At 32.3% G+C, this 21,701-nt stretch overlaps 1 protein-coding gene and 1 pseudogene across 1 annotated transcript in view; one reads left to right on the top strand and one right to left on the bottom strand.

Moving 5' to 3' along the window:
- Slc6a15 (solute carrier family 6 member 15) overlaps positions 1-8,095 on the bottom strand; it is a 28,687-nt gene extending 20,592 nt beyond the window's left edge. The window contains exons 1-4 of the mRNA XM_026391414.2: positions 7,792-8,095; positions 3,771-3,928; positions 3,302-3,428; positions 2,056-2,237 (exon numbers count right to left, since the gene is read on the bottom strand). Of these exons, the coding sequence (XP_026247199.1) occupies positions 2,056-2,237; positions 3,302-3,428; positions 3,771-3,928; positions 7,792-8,080 (756 nt within the window). The 5' untranslated portion in view covers positions 8,081-8,095. The remainder of the gene's footprint in view (positions 1-2,055; positions 2,238-3,301; positions 3,429-3,770; positions 3,929-7,791) is intronic.
- Positions 8,096-19,863: 11,768 nt separating this feature from the next.
- Positions 19,864-21,118, top strand: LOC113184633 (cytosolic 5'-nucleotidase 3A pseudogene; annotated as a pseudogene).
- Positions 21,119-21,701: the final 583 nt, after the last annotated feature.

Raw genomic sequence — 21,701 nt, 5'->3', positions numbered from 1 at the left:
CTGGTGTAACTCTTTATTTGGAGGTTTTTTTCAGGGGGTGTAGGGCAAATACAAAACTTTATATATATACATACATACATAAATGTAAATGTATGTATATATATATATATATATATATATATATATATATATATGTATATATGTTTATATTCCTCATAATTTTCATTTTATTATATTATCACCTTGTTCCAGATTGAGAAATTATAATAATTTTTCATATTACTGATCATATTACTTATGGTTAGCTTTCTTCCCATCTGAACTATTAAATTCTTTCTTTAGATTTTACCCCAATGTCACTGTCTTCCCAAGCCTTCTCATCAAAACAATAAATTGTATGTACTATATACATTGTTATATTTCATTTAATATATTACATGACATTAGGAAAAAAAACAACAATATTGCTGAAGAAATTTCAAATGATCTCCTTACAAAAAATGTTAAAAATTTTAGGTGACAGATATGTTAATTAGTTTGATTAAATCTTTCCACATTATGCTCAAAAATCATAATACTAACTTTGTACCCCATAAATATATACAACTTTGTCAATATGTAATAAAAAATTAAAGAAGAACTATTTTTTAAAAAATGAGCAGCTCTTTGGTGATAAGATAAACACTAAGAAAAAAAGGAACAAACTTTTTGTAAAAGAACTTGAAAACAATGATTTTTTAACATCTGGTTCATCCAATTGGTTCTCTTTTTATACATGCTTATCTTAGGAATCATTTAAATGTGGTCAGATCTGGATTCAATTCTATTCCTTTATTTATAATATAACTGTAACGTGACTCTGACATAGAACACACTTTTTGTACTTACTTAAACATTAAATACAATAACAGTTTTGAAAGATCTAAAGATATTCAGATGTGTTATGCATTGTATTTACTGCTTCAATGGCAAAATAGCATAAAGTTTCCAGTGAGAAGATAAATGCAAAATGAACTATGATTTATAAGTTAAAAACTCATAATTATTTTAATTGAAAATAACAATAAGCAAAGATGAATTAGATAGACTTCTGACCCTGAAAAGTTCACTAACTAGTAATTTCAAACATCAGAACGATGGGCATTTTAGCATTATTATCACTGAACACAGGTTCTGGATTTAGACAGATTTGTGCCATGAAACTTTGGGCAAGTTACCTAATTTCTGTAAAATGGGCCTGAAAAATAGCAATTACTTCTGAGAATTACTTATATAATTATAAAATATAACAAGTAGTTATCCCAGTGCCCAGAGCAAAATAAACATGTACTAAATAGTGACTTCTATTACTGTTTTTGCACAAATTGTTTTCTTTACCAACATATTATTATTGTTGGTATTATTATTGTTATTATTAACTACTAATGTTACTATTACTATTTCCACTCCTACTAATAAATGATGGTGAGTTACCCTGAAAAAAGATACATGCATCCTGTAGAACAGCAACAACAAGCCAAGACATCTAGAATTCACTTAAGGTATTTTCAACTACAGCTTCTTCAAATTTTCAATTTGTCCTGGTAGACAAGCTCTTAAGTCTTTTATATGACTCTGAATTCCCTGTTATTATCAAAACTACATAATTGATGTTTAGAACTTTAAGAAACATTCCATATTACATAATTTTAAAATTCTTTATGCAACGATTCATTAGAATCCCTACAGAAGAGAAATGCATGATATAAAACAGAATAAATGCATTATTCATTACACTACTTTCCCCAGTTTCCAAGATTGGAACTAAATGGTAATGAGAAAACTGAAACATAATGGCCAACTGCATAAATAACAACAATGACAAAAATAAAGGTCTTTTACGTATGGACAAAAATTTTGAAGATTTTGCTGAAATAAGGAAAGGTAACACATGACATTAAATTTCACTATAAAATACTTATATCTTTATTTATGTCCTTTCCTAAACACATTTTCAAAAGCGTTTTTCCACCAGTCTTTACCTAGAATAAAATGCTATACAAATTTGTGACAACTCGGGGTGGGAGGTAAGGGAATGGTGCTTAGTAGAATCAGGAGTGGCTCTAACATACTAACTTTTCCAGAAGACTGGATGCCTTTGATCATTGCCAAGCAAACCATGACCCAGGCAGCCAGCAAGCAGACAGTCATCTTCCAGTTCAAGCCCCCACTTTCAGAAATGGAACTGGAAATATTCAGGGCTTCTCTGTACCAGTAGTAGGTGGTAGCAGAACTTTTTTCACATTCTGGCTCTATCACTATAGAAAGAAAGGTAACACAAGAAATCATTTCAGATTATATAGAGAAATTAGTCCATTTTTTTTCAGTAAGCCTGCAAATCCGTTCTTAACATTCTCTAGAAAATTACTGCTATTGTACACCAGCATTTAAATTCATAGGAAGGATAAAAAACAATGCAAAAAAATGGAAAACAAAATGACATCTGTCCTCCTTGATATTTCCTATTATGAAGTTCTGAAGTGAGAATATGTGAGATTCTTATCAAAATAATTAAAACAAATTAAGTATGTTGCACCTATCACTCCCATAATGATCTGATTGATATCCTTGGGTAGAACTGTCACCACAACTCTAGCTATTAGCCACACACTTTTGAAATGAAGCTAGCCTAAAGCAATATGTGCTTTAAATTCAAACTGTATTTCAGACTTCATATGTGAAAATTTTAAATTATTATGTTAATAATACTTATATTAATTATATGTTAAAAGCATAATATTTAGAATAATTGGAATAAATAAAATATTACTTTTCATATTTCTTATATGTGGCTACTAGAAAATTTTAAGCTACATACATGAGTTCTATTATACAGGATATTGTTCTTTATATTCTTGGGTTTTTGTTTCTGTTTGTTTTTTTTTTTTTTTTATGATGAGAAACCTACCAAGAAATAGAACCAAAGATGTAAAGGCATTACTATAGTTCACATTCATATTTCTGCCACTTTTTTGTAGGTTTTAATAAATATGTAAGGTATCAATTAGGGTACGCAATAAAAAAGGCTCAACATTTATAAGTGAATATTTAACCTTAAATGTTTAAATATTTAACCTTAAAATATTTAACCTTAATGACACAGGACAAGTAAAATAAGTTGGAAAGAGACAGTAAAATCAGATGATAACTAAGACTCTCTCTCTGAGTATGCCAATCCAGAAAAAGAAGGAAGTCTGTCATGATGATAATTTTGAAAGATTTTTCCACATAATTTTCAAAAGGCAAAAAATAATTTTGAAAATGTGTGCTTTAAAAAATCTTAGAATCTTTAAATACAGACACTACATTGCACATGTCTTACAAGTATGTGAAGCATTTTTCACCAAAGGACACTGATCCCAAGGTAGAGGTTGCTGAAAAGATTGAGAAAAGTAAAACAGAGTCCAGCCAATGATGACGTTGTAGTAAAGAGCCACAAAATAGCATACCTGCAAAATGAAATAATATGATTGCATTAAATCTCTCCCATGCCTCATCCTTTAAAAAGAGATGTAATACATAAAACTCCATTTAACATTTTAAAAATTCTCCTCATTTTATTTTCTATTTGAAACACATTATATTTTCTTAAAAGTCAATGAAACTTGAAGGTCTTAAAGCATGCATTATTGAGATTGAGCTACATTAATATTTACAGTCCATCTTGTCTATTAGTCTATACTCCAGTAATGTTCTTAAAACCTAATTAAACGCACTCTGAGGTTTCATTTAGATATGAATTATATCATTCCAAACCCTGAAAATATTACATACACCACCAGAACACTTACTACACAACTTGCAAATCCAATTCCACCCAGTTTGGGGCTTATGTAGTTCCACACACCAATGCTGCCTCGCCGAATTCTTTGACCCACAGAAAGTTCCAGGAAAAAAAGGGGAATACCTATTACCAGAAGTAGTATTAAATATGGTAAAAGATATGCACCTACAGAGACAAGAACAAATAAAACAGATTATATTTTTAATAGTCACAGTAGAGAACAAATTAATTCTATTACATGAAAGACAATATTTGAGCTTCTTTAAGTTATAATTATAGATGACATTAAAGAAAATTTAATTTTATTACTTCAAACTTTCAAAATTTTTAAACCTGGATTTGACTTCTATAAAACTTTTTGATAAAATAATTATGATAAAAGCTATTAATAGTTTATTTTTTGGCTAAGGTAAAATGGCTTCTTCATTTTCCAATTAAATAATTGATTCGTTAAAATCAACTCAATTTAAAATCACCTAAAAATGTGGGAGAAATCTCATGTAAAGAGAAGAGAGACATATAGAACAGAGGAAGGGGACTAGAAGGAGAAAAGAGGGGAAGAAAAGGGGAGGTACTGGGGAAAGAAACTGATGATATTGTATTGCTATACTTTGTTCATGTACAAATCTGTAACAAGGAATTCCACTATTGTGTATAATTACAATGCACTATGTTTTTAAATGGAGGTAAATCAAAAAGTAATTGTTTTCTGGAGTAGATTTTACAAATTCCTAGAAAGCTTCATATAATGTTTATAAAGTCATTTATTAATAGCTATATAAACTGATTTAAATCATATATTCCCAATCTGAAAAACTGGAGTGAATGAGATTTTATGTGTATTAAAAGTGACTTTTTGTTTTCCAAACACAGTAATATCACAGAATAAAAAACGACTGCCTAATCTGAAATTTTTAAAAAATGACAAAATGACTTCTACCAGGGTCAAATGTCATTTTTCTCATGTACATTACATAAAAAAGCACATGTCAGGAAAAAATTTTTCCTCAAATCTGTAAGAAGGGCACAAGTAATTGAAGAACTGAAATAGTTGATGTCTATTATAAAAATGCATGTGCCAGGAAGAGAGAACTATTTTCCATTTAAGTTCCAAGTGAAGACATATGACGAGTGATTTTAAAATATAATGAATGATTTGTCAATATTAATATTAGATCCAATTAATTAGATAAACAATTTAATCATGAAACCTGTACTCATTTCCACATGAGAAAAACATGCAAATTATTAATAAATACCTTTAAGTTGGACTTTTTACATTCATATTTCTTATCTTAAGTGTGGTCCAACTATAGTCTGTTAAGTGTAGCAGGAAGGCCTTTAATTGATGGTACTAATTCTCATTTTTATGAGGTCATTTATTATATATCCCATATTTTAAAAAATGTGTTTAATGTTATTTAATAGATTTTGGAAGAATTCAGATTGTTCTGGCAATCTGAATATCTTCCAAAGAAGAAGTAAATAGTAATAGATTATTTTCAAATTAATTATCTCAGTATCTATACATCTCTTCAGTGATAACTTTATATAGTAATTCCCCCTAATACAGTGGTTGATATATAATTTCTACCTCCCTATTAATCTCAATCTTTCAGATTTTAGTTGACTCTACAAAGGGTAATATAAGTTAAAGCATGATGCCTGAACTTACAAAACAAAATTACCTAAATTCTAATTCTAAAATGATGAGTAACATTCAGGGGCTCCTGACTGGAACATGTTTCCCAAAGGACTGAAAATGAATTTCAACACCAGGATCAAACTTTAAGATAGTGAATGAATTTATGAACATGTGAACAGCTAAGGAAAATAAAAGAAAGAGAGAGAGACTTAAGACTGGACTCATTGGGAATCTTTCCTGTTATGTGTACAGGATATGCTACTATATACACAACCCTTTCCTTTAACTCAAAAGATTCTAACTTTAGTCTCATATTTAAAAGTCCTAACTAAAATATAATATTTACTATTAAAGAACTCACTATTTTCCAGGCACATTTCTAAGACCATTACATATAGTTATTTCTTCCTTACAAGAATCCAGTGAGCAAGTACAAGTATTAACCCCATTTAACTCATGTGGTGACTCGTGAAAGGTCACATGGTGCCAAATATGGAAAACAACCAAAGTGACTTCAAAATAAGATCGAGTTATTTTCTATATAGCACTTACTAAGCTTAATCACTGTGGTTGAAGTATGATATCTTCAGATAAATCAACTTATTTGGGGATTTATTATTTTTTCCTGTGGTTCATAAGGTGCCTCAAATTATTAATGAATAAGATTTTTGTAGCCTCAGGCTCTTGGGCTAAATGACTGTGAAACCTCAGTACTATACTACATGCTGAGTGTAACCTTTAGTCCTCTAATGCCATCTTAAATTATAAAACCTCTTGTTTTATTATACATGCAATGCAGCTCTCAAGTCTTTGTGTTCAGAAGGTAGAAAGCAACACTACAAAATACAGAAATATTTTCACATTTTTACATATGGAAATAAAATGGAAGATCCATGTTTGCTAATAACAAATTACTAAATATGAAATCTCTTAAAGTGCCCAATCAAGATAGATTGGAATGCACAATCTGACTTTTCAGTCAAGACAGCTTTCTTCCTTAGTATGGCTAGTAGTTCTCCAAAGAAAAAGATCTCAAAATCAGAATTTGTCTTCTGCCAGTCCTGGAAAATTGAATATATTTTGAGAAACAAAAATTTAAGTTTTGTCTGGTTGCTTATAGTTGATTTGATAATTTAAGTCTTATGTGATGCTAGTGACCAGCTGAGGAGACCACAGCTCTCAGTGATTGATGGGTGATGCATCAGGACTTTAATATTAATTCTTACCTATCAGAAGATTTGTCAGATAAGCTACTTTTCCCAAGCCTCTTGTTTTGTACCTGGATGAATTAACCAGCTTAAATATATTTTGTTACTATAAAACCTTAGCTTTTTATCTGTTACTAAGGGGAAAAAAATTCACATACAAAGGTTTATTTTATTTAATTTGATGCAGCAATTGTAGATTAAGATTTCAACTACATTTTTTGTCCAATCAAAACAATTATCATAGGCTTGAATCAAATAGTGTCTATTCTTTGTGTGATGATATGTATAACTTATGGGATATTCGGGATTTAGTCATACTTATTTTAACAGCTTTCATGTATATAGATAATAAAATTTCAATCCACATTCTGTTTGATATTGATGTGCTACAAAATTAATTTCATACATCAACAATTTCTTCCTCTGTTTAGATTTTTTTCCCTAGATTTTGAAGACAATATCTACTAAGGAAGTTTGGATGATTATATGCACAAAAACAAATAGCAGGAATATCAATGATGGTTCAGTAATTTTTGCTTAAAATTAAAAATACTCATGTATTTAAACTGACTATTGTTTCAAAAACTATAGAACTATAAACCAAAGATTTAAGATCTTTAAGGATGAAGAAGACTGGCATTATATTAATTATCTGGTGCCATTCCTTCTACTGGCTCTAAAAGTCCTGGTCAGCATTTAAAGACCATATTCATTCCACACTGCATGTCAGTTTTGCTTTATAAAGAGTGAGGCAAATTAAAATTCAGAGTTAATGAGTCCATAGGGAGAAAATTCTCTCTGCCTTCCTTCACCAATGTTGGCTTATGTCAGAAACTTTAGGTTGTTCTCAAAGGGAATAAATGACAGGCACAATGGATGTAACATTTGTTAGAAAAGTTCCAGTCAGAAATCCAGAGATGTTTATAACATTCACAGAAAGAATTTGAGAATGTGTTACCCTTAAGCATTCCCTGAGTATTTGCAGCAAGCCAATCTGTTCCTATGGAAACCTAATCTGAAAACAGAGCTGGGCTCACTTCCCACAAATGGGTCTCCCTAGCTTTGCAATGGAATTCATAGTTTCAAAAATACTGAGACTAACAATGGGAGCTATTTGAAATAATCAAATGCAATTTACTACTCCAGTACTTTATCACTTAAAACAAAGAACTTACCACCTCCATTCTTCTGACAGAGGTATGGGAATCTCCACACATTCCCCAAACCTACAGAAAATCCAACTTGAGCCAGGATGTATTGGAGCTTACTGTTCCAAGCTGGTCTTTCATCTTCAGCTTCAGATCCTTCTTCAACTTCTAAATCTTTCTCCTCTTGGACATCAACAATTAGTTCACTCTTCTTAAAAGCATCATCCACAGAGTCTTCATTGGAAAGAAGGTCTTTGACAGACTCAATAACCTCATCGTCTAATTCTCTTTTTACCACCTTGCTATTTTTAGGCATTGGAAAATACGAGAAGTATTATTTTTAAAAACTCCCTTATGGCAAATGTGTTCTTTTTAAAAAAATGTTACTTGATATGAAGTAAAGACTTAGGAGAATATCAAATAAATCCTTGATTCAAGGTGATAAAGTCTTATGAATCCTGGATCTGTTATGTCCAATATTCTGTAGATACCTGTAAAATTGTAAGTTGAAAATTGATCATATTCAATGGTGAAAAAATTACAAATACTGAATCACTACCCTTTCTTGTTCATATTTACAATGGAAACTCTTTCTATAGAGTATAAAAATATGAGTATCCCTGCCTTTCAGAGCTTAATATTTCTAAAAGTGTAAAACATATAAAAGCTTATGAGTTTCATACACATTTTCTTTTACCTAACTTCCTCCTTGCAAAAATCTTGGATCTCGGATATACCCAATAAATAATGTATATTCTATTCACTATAAATTAAAAGGTTGAATTCTTCCTTTTCCCTCCCTAACTAAAGTAGATTTTTTTCTTACAAGTCTTATTTTGTTCCTGATACAATTACATACACAACTGCAAGCCAACCCCATAAATTTGTCTTCTACATTATTTCTTCTGTTCAAGTATTCTTTATTCCTCATACACTCGCTTATTTGATATTGTCATAGGAACTTATGCAATTTGCTTTAAAAGCATATATCTAACCGAGATTAAATGACTATTCTGTAGCTATACTATATGGCACAATTTAAATGACCTGAAATCATCACAACAGAAGAGATCAGGGCTGATGGTTAAAAGGTACATTACAGTTGGTAACAAATGGAGAACACACCAAACATAAAAAGTAGGATGAATAGAGCAGGAAGCAGGGAAATCTTGATACATGTTTGAGCATCTTCTAAACTCAAGGAAAACACTTATCACTTTGGGATTTTTACCTTTTTTATTTCTATGTTACATTTCACATCCTTTAACAAACTCAGACATAGGCTAAGTGTAGAGAGCACATTTATAGACCAACAGAATTGTCTGCTTGAAAAACTGACTAAATAGCCAGTCTCAGAGGCGCACGCCTGTAATCTCAGTGGCTTGGGAGGCTGAAAAAGGAGAATCATGAGTTCAAAGCTAGCCTCAGCAAAGGTGAGGCACTAAGCAACTGAGGGAGAACCTGTCTCTAAATAAAATAAAAATAGGGCTGAGGATGTGGCTCAGTGGTTCAGTGCCCCTGAGTTCAATCCCCTGTACCAAAAAAAAAAAAAAAAAAAGTGACTAAATATTTGAGTGCTTTTCTTCAAAATCGAATGGGAAAGCTTTAGAAAGAATGACCCTAAAATTCTGGCATTCACTGCTGGGAAAACAACTTCTCACAGCACCTATTTTAAAGATGCCAATGAGGATTGATATGTAAACAACAGTTCATGAAAATCTTGAAAGGATTACTATTAGATAAATACTAATAGAGCCAGGTACAGTGATGCACTTCTGTAATCCAGTAACTCAGGAGGCAGGAGGATCACAAGTCCAAGGCCAGCCTCAGCAACTTAATGACACCTTATCTCAAAACAAACAATTAAAAAGGTCTTGGGATATAACTCAGTAATAAAGTACCCCCAAGTTCAATCCCTAGCACAGAAAGAGAGAGAGATTGATTTACATTGAAAGTCAAATACACAACTATCACACCCTCTCTGTAATATTAATGAGCAAAACAGAGTGCTGGGTAATCCAATGGGGGGAAAAAATAACTTTACCATGTTAACTAATTTGTTGTCTTTAAATTTGCATAATGTTTATTCATGTCCATAATTGAAATATATACCATAAAAGCAAACACTCACACAGGATTAGAGGAAGCTATAGGAAATTCTGAAAGAGAAGCACCTGTAGAAATGAACAACTTCTCACAGCACCTATTTTAAAGATGCCAATGAGGTTTGATATGTAAACAGTTCATGTAGTTTGGGATTTATCTGCTTGATTTGCATTATTTACCCTAGGGCTCAGTAATATCAGTGACATAAATGAATAAATACAACCACTGAAAAAATGAAGTAAGCTAATTTTCCAAATATTTTTTGCTGAAGAGCCTAACCTAATATATAAAAAAGTGTTATTAGTAAAATATGAAATATCCACATTAAACTTTAGCATTTACTGTATTGTCTAAAGATAAAAGTTGTTAGCATACTAACAAAGGACACTTGAATTGGAGTATTGATTTCAGTCTTAACCTTCTTGAACTTGAATCCTATTTTTATTGGTATTAAATTTGTAACTTCCAGTTGTTCTTTCTTAACCTCAGTTTCTTTAGTAAATAGTGATCTATTTTTCTCCCATGCCAGTAGAACGGTAAAAAAAAAATGTATAAAGATTTGAAGATATTAGTATAGTAAAAGCACCCACCATTTTATGGGGAAAAACTTCACAAGATATTGTTCAACATGGGCTTCCCCATAATCAATTATCACAGAAATTATTCTACATTTTCCCATGCATTCCTGCTCTTGCAGTTAAAAAAACATAAAAAATCAAGATGAAATGCAATATCTTTTGATTCTACTACATATATTTTAGAAACCAAATTCATAATCATCATCAATTTACTTGAGATATCATGTGGGGAATTTTACATTTAAAAATTCTGACCAGAATACATAAAGGTAATATTTTCAATTTAAAAAATGGTATCTACATAAATAAAATCTGAATACAACCTTATAAACATTTCAAATGCACATTAAATATATACATTCAAATTTTAAATGCAAGAACCTTAAGCAAACTCAAGTACTGTGCAAACTCTGCCAAGGTGACATCATCTATTCTGATAAAATCAACTGAAGGAGTCATCACCTACTGACTTCAACTGCACCTAGGAGCTGCATTAGCTGTCCTCATCATTACCTGGTAAAGGCCTCCTGTCTACAACTGCACAAAAGAACATGAGCCAACAAAATATCACCTATGAGCCAAATACAGCCCATTGTCTGTTTTGTAAATAAAATTTTATTGGAACATATCCATGCCCATACAAATTGCCTATGATTAATTTTATTATTATAAAATTAATGTCAGCAGAGTGATTCCTATGGACTACAAAAGTGAAAATGTGTACCAATTATCTTATCAAAACTGTTTGCCAGCCTCTATTTCAGAAGATAAATCTGAACTGAAGATGTGGAGTTTGCCAGTTCATTCCATCTAATTTCAATTTGTAGGGTAAAATTTTATCAAAAACTCTGCCAATATAGAATGTTTCTGGTTCAAAGATGAATAGTTATGAAGAATGAAAAAGGTTTTCATATAAGCAGGAGTAAAAGAGTGGCAATTGAGATAAAGAAACACAAGCATTAAACAAATGTAAAATATGAATGTATATCAGGAAATGAGGGTTCTAGGGTTACAAAGAGATCACTTATTTAAAACAATTAACTGAAAGAGAAAAGTTAGGTAGGTGTGAAATGGGAGAACTCATAATAGGAGTTAAAGTGGCATTAGAAACAATATAAACTAAAATAAACACTATTAAAACTGTTTCTGGAGACATAGAAACCTGTCTTAGAGTAACTACACACACAAAAAAAAATCATTTAAGAGAAACAAATAGTTTAAGTAATGCACACAAAATGATAATGGAAAGTCACATAAAGGTGACCCAACACATTTATAATTGGACTCTCCAAACAAGAGGCTAGAACTAGTAAAATATAAAATACTACAAGAAAGAATTATTCAAATTTTGATTAGATATGTGCATTCAAATCATAGTAACAATACAGAAGGGTAAAAAGAGAAAATTTGAAAATAAAAAATTCAAGCAGAAGTGGAAAGTGAAAATAAAACAACTTCTCAGAACACCTATAAAAATCAAAGGGAAATAAGTAATTCCTAGTTTTTATTTTTACCCGATTAGTTTGTATTCTAATTATAAAAATCCCAGGCAAATATTCCATCTCTAAAAGAAAGGATGAGTCCTACAAACGTGGAATGGGGTGTGGAAGGGAGGGGCTTCATGATCATGAATTTCAGTCAAACAAAAGAGCAAACAAAGACCTCAGTTACAAAATACCCACGTTAAAGAATAAATGTGAACATTAAACAAGAAAATAGGGTTTATTGTCTGTAGAAATTATAAAAAGGAAAAAAATTTAATTTGAAATTTTAAAGTAACAACAAAATCAGGAACTAAAATGGGAGGAATAGAAATAAATGACAATGTTCTTGTACTCCAGGAAGAAAGTAATACTAAGAGTGAAATCCAGTCTAAAAGAGGATACAAACTCCACCTCTTCACATTTTCAAAAAATCTTTTTATCTAAGTACAGTGTAGAAGGAATTAATGTGTCTTGATATTAAGAGACATATTAGTGCCAAATATTGAAATTTGGGTTGCAAAGACAGATTGTCTAAGTTCGTTCTTAGCTCTATCACTTATGGTTTTGTGTAACCTTGGCTAGGTAACTTAACTATCCCTTAGTTTCTATATTTATAAAGTAAGGATAATAATATGTTTTCCTAATACAATGCTTGAATAATGCTAACACAATATATGTATTCTTCTATTACTATTATTATCATCACTTTTACTGGTTGTATTATACTAGAACTGGTTTGTTGTATATTAATCCATTAAATTAAGTCCCAAACCAGTGCTACATATTTCAGGGTTGTTTTGTTTGGGTTTGGTTTGGTATCAACTATCTATTGCTGTATACCTAGTCATCTCAAAATCTAGTGGCTTTATTTATTTTTTTTTACTTGCTTAGGATTTGTTGTTTCAGCAATGAGTGTCGATTAGATGATCTGTTGCTCTACTCATCTTGACTTGAGTCATCTGTCAAATCTGTTGAGGGTAGATGGTGTGAGATAGTCCAGCTCTCATTCTCCGCCCTAGTTAGGCTATCAGTCAGAGCACTTTGGTCTTGGTGGATAGAGCCTCTCCCAAATGGTAGCTCCGCCTTATTTATACTGTAAACTCAGATTCTCAGCTGCTGCCAAAAGAAGGTAAGCCCAATGGGAAAGTGCTATTAAAGTCTCTGTGTCCTTTTGCTACTGTTTCACTACCAAAGCATATCTCACAGCTAAATCCAAATTGATTCAAGAGTATTAAGAGTAGAGAAATAAATCCTTATTTATTTTTTGGTAACTGGGACTGAACCCAAGGAGGTTTAACCACTGAGCCACATCCCCAGCCCTTTTTAAAAATATTTTATTTAGAGACAGGACTTCACTGAGTTGCTAAGTGCCTCACTAAATTACTGAAGCTGGCTTTGAACTCAGGATCCTCCTGCCTCTGCCTCTGGAGCCACTGAGATTGCGGATGGATATTCATTCAACACCGCATCTGGCTAAATCTAACTTCTTGGTGGAAGGAGAAACTAAGTCATATTGCAAAGAGTAGGAGTATAGGGAGGAGAAAAATCTTGCTACCAACTTTGAAAATCATCTCCCACATTTATCCAATTAGACGCCCCTCCCTAAACTTCAAATATCAAGGTAACAAAGAGATCAAAAAGTTGGCATCTCAACCAGTTCCAACAAAGGCTTGATGCCCAGGCTGTAACTACCACTGTAGTCATGGAACCTGGTGCCACTCTTTAGAACTACTTTCATTCTTGCCCTTTCCCATCATATTGCCAAGCACCCTATTTTGTCTTTGAGCCCCTGAAACTGCCAAAATTCTTTTGCTTTACTCTTTTGGCCAGCATCAGTTTCTACAGCTTGAAAAGGATCCTTAAAAAAAAAAAAAAAAAAAAAAAAAAAAAAAAAAAAAAACGATAAAGATGAAACTCTTGTTTATTTTTGTTTTATTTTTTTTCTATTCATCTGTGTGTATGAGCATAAACAGGTAAAAAATCAGAACTTTAAATTTGGATTTATATTTACATTTTTCTTTTTCCCATTTTGTATTGCTTTATCTTCGTGTTTAATTTTTGAAGCACTTACAAGCACACCCAAAGCTTTTTAAATCATAAATTTCTAACTCAGAAGTTCTCAAACTCAAGGATTTCATGTTATGTCTTCTCCTTTTGCAGATTATTTAACATATTTTAGGTTCTTGCCTTTCCACGCAAATATCAAAATCAGTTTTATAATTTCTTCCAAAATAAACAAACAAACTCCACCTGATAGGAAATTTAAATGGGAGTCCATCAATTGTATGGATCCATTTGGGGAGCATTGACATATAAAGAGTTGAGTTTTCCAATCTATGAACTTGGTATATGTTTTTATATATGTCTTTTTAAATTTCTCTTGAGAACGTTTTAAGCATTTCATTGTTAGCACTCCTGAACATTGTTAAGCTTATCCCTAATTAATTTATATTTTTAGATATAATTATAATTGCTTTCTTGATTCAGGTTGCTAAGATGTGTAATCAGATTTTTAAAACAACAGGATTTCTGTCTTAAAATGACAACCAAGTTTTGTCTTTTGTGTTTTCATTGTTCACAAAGAATATTCAATTACACAATCATACCTTCAGTGAGTGAAGACAATTTAACTTGACTTTTTCTTTTTTTTAATTTGCGCTTTCTATATAAACATGACAGTAGAGTGTTCTTTGACATATCATACGTACTTTATCTTATACTTTTTAATTAGTTACGTATGGCTTCTTTCTCTGTCTTATTTAGTGGCTAGAAGATCTACTACAATGTTACACAGAATTGCTAACAGCTGACCTCCTCATTTCTGCCCCAATGTCCCTAGGAAAGTACTCAATATTGCACCCAAGTACAACTTCAGGTAGTGATTTTGTTTAAATATATAAATGCACTTTATCATTTTAGTGAGATTACTTTTCATTCCTAGTTTAGTGACTTTTTTTAATGTGTTGAATTTTGAACCATAATTTTGTCTTTAATAATTCTGAACCTTCTTGATCTGTTAATACAGACTCATTGATTAGTTTCATGTCTTAAAACAGTCTCTCATTTCTATGATAACTTTCTTGGTCAGGATTTATTATCCTTTTAATACATCATTGGAATAAATCTGTGATGTTTTGTTGTGCATTGACTTCAACTACACTCATGGGTATGTGGGTCTGTGTTTTATTCTTGGATTTTGCTTCTCTGGTTTTGGTTTGGTGGCCCCATGAAAAGAGTTTCTTGTATATTCTCTGAGACAATATATGGAGGGTTACTTTTTTTTTATTTCATCCTTAAATGTTTGGCAGCATTCACCAATAAAGCCATCTGGGCCTGAAGTTTTCATTATGGAATATGTTTAATTAAAAATTCAATTTCTTTCATTGATATAAAGCCATTTAGATTATTTTCTTGTTGTTAGTTTTAGTAAGTCATCTTTTCTGAGGAACTTGTTCATTTAATTAAAATTATCAATTTATTGGCATAAAGACACCTGATATTCCATGACTCCTTTTTTTATTTTTTTTTGTTTTCTTTCTTTTTTTTTTTATTGGTCGTTCATAACATTACATAGTTCTTAATACATCATATTACACGGTTGATTCACGTGGATTATGAACTCCAGCTTTTACCCCGTATACAAATTGCTGTATCACATCCGTTTCCCTTCCATTGATTGACATATTGCCCTTCTAGTGTCTGATGTATTCTGCTGTCTGTCCTATTCTCTACTATCCCCCCTCCCCTCCCCTCCCCTCCCCTCCCCTTTTCTCTCTCTACCCCTTCTACTGTAAATCATTTCTTCCATTTGTATTATCTTGTCTTGCCCCTCCTTTCCTCTTATATGACATTTTGTATAACCCTGAGGATCGCCTTCCATTTCCATGCAATTTCCCTTCTCACTCCCTTTCCCTCCCACCTCTCATCCCTGTTTAATGTAAATCTTCTTCTCAAGCTCTTCGTCCCTACCCTGTCCTTGTTTACTCCCCTTATATCAAAGGAGTCATTTGGTATTTGTTTTTTAAAGATTGACTAGCTTCACTTAGCATAATCTGCTCTAATGCCATCCATTTCCCTCCAAATTCTATGATTTTGTCATTTTTTAATGCAGAGTAATACTCCATAGTATATAAATGCCACATTTTTTTTATCCATTCATCTATTGAAGGGCATCTAGGCTGGTTCCACAGTCTTGCTATCGTGAATTGAGCTGCCACTGCTACATTGATGTTCATAGCAGCTCAATTCATGACTCCTTTTTTTAAACACCTGTACTCTTATCCCACTCTTTATTCCAAACATTTGTAATAGGTCTTTTCTCTGCTTTTGTCTCAACCAGTCATGCCAGTATTTTTACCAGAAAATTATATAAATATTTGGACAATTCTTGTCCCATGATTCTAGGCATTGTTTAACTCCCAAACTATTGTTATTACCTCTTTAAAGTTATGCTATACTAAATTTTAATTAACATTGTAAATGAAAATATGTAAAGACCTGAAATAGCAGGCAAGCAATTGAATTTTAAACATAAGAAAGACTCCTAGAGACTTGTATGCACTGATTATGGTTTGGCATTTGCCACAAGTTTAATATTCTATAAGAAAGAACTAGAGAACCAGCAAATTATCTTCTTGACTTTAATAAGTTCAAATTTTACTGGGGAAATTTTTTATAAATACAAATCTAACTGAGCACCAAATCTAAAATTCACTATGGACACAATGCAATAAATTTTCTCAATTTTAATAAATAAGATAGACTGCCTGAATAAAATAAAAATGTTGATCATATTACAGGAAAAACTGGAACAACATGCTAATTATTTTCTGACTAAGGAATAATTGAATAATGAAAATGAAAAGAGATATAATGAAATGGATGTGAGGTGTCCCCCAAAACTCATGAGTGAGACAGTGCAAGAAGGTTCAGAGGAGAATATTAGATTGTGAGCATCTTAATTCAATCAGTGAATTCATCCCCTGATAGGGATTAACTGAGTGGTAATTGAAGTGGTAGAGTGTGACTAGATGAGGCGAGCACTGGGGGTATGACTTTGGGGTATATATTTGTATCTGGCCAGTGCAGTCTCTCTCTCTGCTTTCTGATCACCATGTGAGCAAGTTCCCTCTGCTATACTCTTCCACCATAATGGTCTACCTCACCTCAAGCCCTGAAGAATGGAGCCTGCTGCCTATGGTTTGAGACCTCTGAAACCATGAGCCCCTAAATAAACTTTTCCTCCTCTATAATTGTGCTGGTCAAGTCTTTTAATCACAGCAGTGAAAAGGCTGACTAAAACAATGATCTCGACAAATGAGGCAAAATATTTTCTAAATATAGAATTCCGACTAAAAGTTTATTTTGTAAATTATATATTCCTGCACATAAGCAGAAAGATAACACTAAGCAAAATGAAACAAAAATCACATGTCAAATCAAAAGGGAGGGAACACTTTTTACAAATGACAATACAAAAAGGCACAATAAAAAGGCACAATTTATACTTCATTAAATATGTGTTTGCCAAAAAGATGGACTTCAAGACACCTATCAAAATGAATAAAATTTTTTAAACATTAGTAACACCAGGTGTTGGTGAGGATACAAAGAATCTAGATGAATCATACACCATCGATGGCAATGTCAAATTGCATAGCCATTCTAAAAAACAGTTGGAACTTGCTTTCAACCGCAGTACTAGACTTCTTAAAGTGACCCTCAACTTTACTCTTAAGAATTTACTCCAGAGAATAGAAACTTAAGAAGTATGTACACAAATGTTCATAGCAGCTTTGTTTATAATAGTCCAAACTGGAAACTACCTATATGTGCTTCAGTGGGTGAAGACTTAAAACCACCTGTGCTACATCCACACCATAAAGCACCAGTCAGCATTAAAAAGGAGCGAAATCTCATTACCTGCAAGAATTTAGATGAACTTCAAGGAAAATTTAACAAGCTTTTTAAAAATGTAGAAGCCAATTTCAAAATAATACATATTTCATAATTCTATATATACAACATTTGTGAAATAACAATTACAAGGATGAACAATGATTAGTGGTTGCAAAGAGAACAGGTGGTGTGCTATAAATTGGAAGTGGGAGGGAATATTTCAAGATGGTACAACTTAATGGTAAGGGTGACATGAAGTTTTATGTTTGAAATATGATACAGAGTATACATATACAAACACAAATACACACAAATAAAATCCCTATTTCATTAGGAAAAGCTCTATACAAATGTCAATATGCTGGTTATGATACTACACCTTGTTTGACACAGACATTAATGTGGGGGTAGTTTGGTAAAAGGTGCAAAAGATTTCCTTTTGCACCTTCTTGTGAACTTGATCAAAATTAATTATAATCATAGAGTAATTTCCATAAAGTTTATATTTTTGTTGTCTCCTAAAAACCAGAGACAGATTTTAAATCTTAAATACATTTTAAGTAGACAAAACATCTTATAAACACTTAATAGTTTTATTAACTTTGAAAACACCTCAGACATAGGCACTGCATTCATTTCCTAAAGTCTTTTAAATGTAGATGCTAAAGACAACAGACATATCTACTTTTAGAGCTCTGGAGATCTCAGAGCCAAAATAGGTTTCAATATACTAAATTTATCGGATTTGTATTTCCTCTGAAATTCTAGGGGACAGTCTGAACCTTGTCTCTTACTACCTTCTTCAAGCCTTGATCTATGACCACATCACCTTGGTAACCTGGCCTATACTTGTCTATGCATATCTAATGCTAATCTCTCTCTGCTCTTTCTCATCAACATTTATGAGGGTATGTTGAACCCATTAAGTATCCCAGGATAATCTGTTAATCTCAAGATTATATCTGCAAAGCACATGTATTCAAATCAGGTAACAGAGTTGTCAAGGATTAGGAAGCAGACATGTCTTTAGGGGTCATTTATCAGCCTACCATAAGCTATTATTTGTATTCATTTACATATTCATATTAGCATGTCCTATAAATGATGAGTTTGAAAGCACTTAACATATTTTGTCATCCTCACTAAATATGAAATATGAGCTTTCACAATTATTTTCTGTAGTATGTTATTTGCAAAAATGAACACTAACAGTTCCTCCCAACTTTGTATATGTCTACTACTCCTCCAAACAAGGTGTGGAGTCTATTTATCATTCTTTTAAGTAGACATATCTACTTTTAGAGCTCTGGAGACCTCGGAGCCAAAATAGATTTTGAAGCTAGCTCTGAATTTGACCAGCAGAATGCAGGAGAAATGGTACTATAAAAGTTCCAAGGCTATGCTGAATAAGCCTGCTAATTTCTGCTTTCTGTCTTTTGGAAGCCAGACACCATGCAGGGGGAAGTACATCATCCTTGCTAGAAACCCCACATGGAAAAGGAGAGAGAAAGAAAGAGAGAGAGAAAGAGAGATAAATGGTTTCAACCATGCACCAATTATTCTAGCATCTAAGTGAAGACCCAGGCATGATAACAAGACTTTGACATTCTAGCCCTGGCCAAACTGCCAGTTAATGCCAACTTCAACAAATGAACCATACAACTGAGCCCAGCCAAGCCATAGAATAAAGAGAAATAACATCATTCTTCTTGTTTTAAGATACTATGTTTTAGAATGGTTTATTGTGCGTGAATAGATAACTGAGACATCTGCCTATAAAAAGAAAAATATTTACTGGACACAACAAAAAGTATAAATGTTTTACTAAAATGTAAAATGCTGTCCAAAAAATTATTTTCACAATGAAGCTAGACCTGTGTAGAAAGGTGTGATATAGATTTGTAAATTCACACAGTTACTTTCTTTTAAGGACAAAATTCATAATAACTTCCAAAGCCATATTTAGTCTTATGTATGTAAAGCTCCATATGGTGGATCTCATTCATGCTCAAAGTAGAAATGAGAAAGGGATTATGACTGAAAACAATCTGCAGATATCAAAACGATCAAAAGAAAATAGTTTCTGCAGAAAGGAGAGAGGGCTTGACATCGCAGCATGTGAAGCTCCAGCACTTCCAGGGCTCACAGCCCTGGCAAGTGGCCTCCTGTTTTCCAGCCTGGAGGCACACAAGGCCCTGTCCCTGGACCCAGCGACTGTGGCAAGTGTGGGTGAAGTAGCCAGTGCCAGTGTGTACACCCTGATGGACCAAGTGGTGCTGGCTCAGTGCACATTCACCTTGAATTTAGAAAGATGAGCAGCAAGATCAAGAATGTAGAGATGAGAATTTGTACAAACCCATGGATGTCCAGTGAATGTTGCTATTTACTCACAACTAATGGAACCAAAGTAGATCAGATACCCAGGAAATAACTAATCAAGAGTCTGCTATACCTGTCAAAATGATACCAGAATTCCAGAAAAGTTGTGTAAGTCAAGAACTCTATAAAAATAAACAAACTTATCTGTAGTCTTATCAAAGCAAGAACTGCCAGACTTCAGAGAATTACAGACATTTATATGACTAAGTAGATTTTCCTATAAAGGGGAAACATAATCTAACATATCATATGTCACTAAAATAATAATGAATGTCCAAAAAATGTAGTGAAACTAAATGAACAGTATTATGCCATGGAAGTTGATCCTGTTTGGAAGAGAAGTACTCTTGTATGGCAGCATGATATACTAAATCACATTGTGTGAACAAGCTATACCAATCTAAACTTAAAGACATTGTGGAAAAATCAGATGGATATAAGAATACCCTCAAGGAAGGATATGAGAATTTCTTAGCTAAGTTCCAACTGCACAGTATCCTTAAATTCATATTTTTGGCTGGTATCAGTGATATATTAGAGGAACTTACCTGCAAAGCTGTGATTGATCATGCAAATATCAAAGTGGTATTCAGCTTCATGGGTTTTGATGAAAATGGCATAGTGAAAGGATTCAAAGAAGAAATAATTCATGTATTTAAAAAAAGACAAGATAGAACCATGAAGAATACAGAACATTTTAGCCAACAAATAGCAACATAATTCTACTAGGAGACTCTAAATGATATTTAAGAATGGAAGCTGGGGAGCCAATGTGGAAAACATTCTGAAAATTGGACATCTAAATGGTAGAGTAGATGCACTTTTAGACAAAAACACAAACTCTAATGATATTGTTTTAGTAAAATACAAATTGAAGGTACCAACTCTATTTTACAGAAGATTCTATAAATAAGCATTTTTTGAGAACAACTCTCTCATGGGAACAGGTGACATAATAACTCCTCATTTGTCCATCTTGCTGAAAGACTATTATTTATAATAGAGTCTTGCTCTTGAAAATTACATAATTAAAATACTTTCTGATATGTTGAATCTACAATTGGAAGCTCCTTTTCCCTACCTTTTTCAATACACTCCTCATTCTACTTTTAACATTTTAAAAAATCTTAAAGCCAAATTGAGAAAAATAGCTTCTTTATTTTCCAAAGTGAAATTTGTAGCTTAATGTTATCATGCAGTTTTTGAAGGACTTTTTTTTTTTGCACCAGGAATGTTTGTGGAAATTTTTAAAAGAAGTTTTATAAAGTTGTGAAATAATGTGCATAATTTTAAGTATTGCCATTTTTAAACTTTGCTAATAGCATCCCCATCTCCTGAAATTGTATAATATTCAGTTATTTTTGTGTGGGGAAAACCAATATTTACCAAAAATGATTGACAGTTAGTATTTGAAAAGACCTATGGTGTTCTTGTCACTAATCATTACTAGATGTTCTATATGAAATGAAGTTTCTTTTAAAAGAAGAATGCT

This window comes from Urocitellus parryii, chromosome 5, assembly GCF_045843805.1.
Source record: "Urocitellus parryii isolate mUroPar1 chromosome 5, mUroPar1.hap1, whole genome shotgun sequence".
NCBI lineage: Eukaryota > Metazoa > Chordata > Mammalia > Rodentia > Sciuridae > Urocitellus > Urocitellus parryii.
The sequence above is the reverse complement of the archived record's forward strand: the minus strand, read 5'-3'. Positions and strand labels throughout refer to the sequence as shown.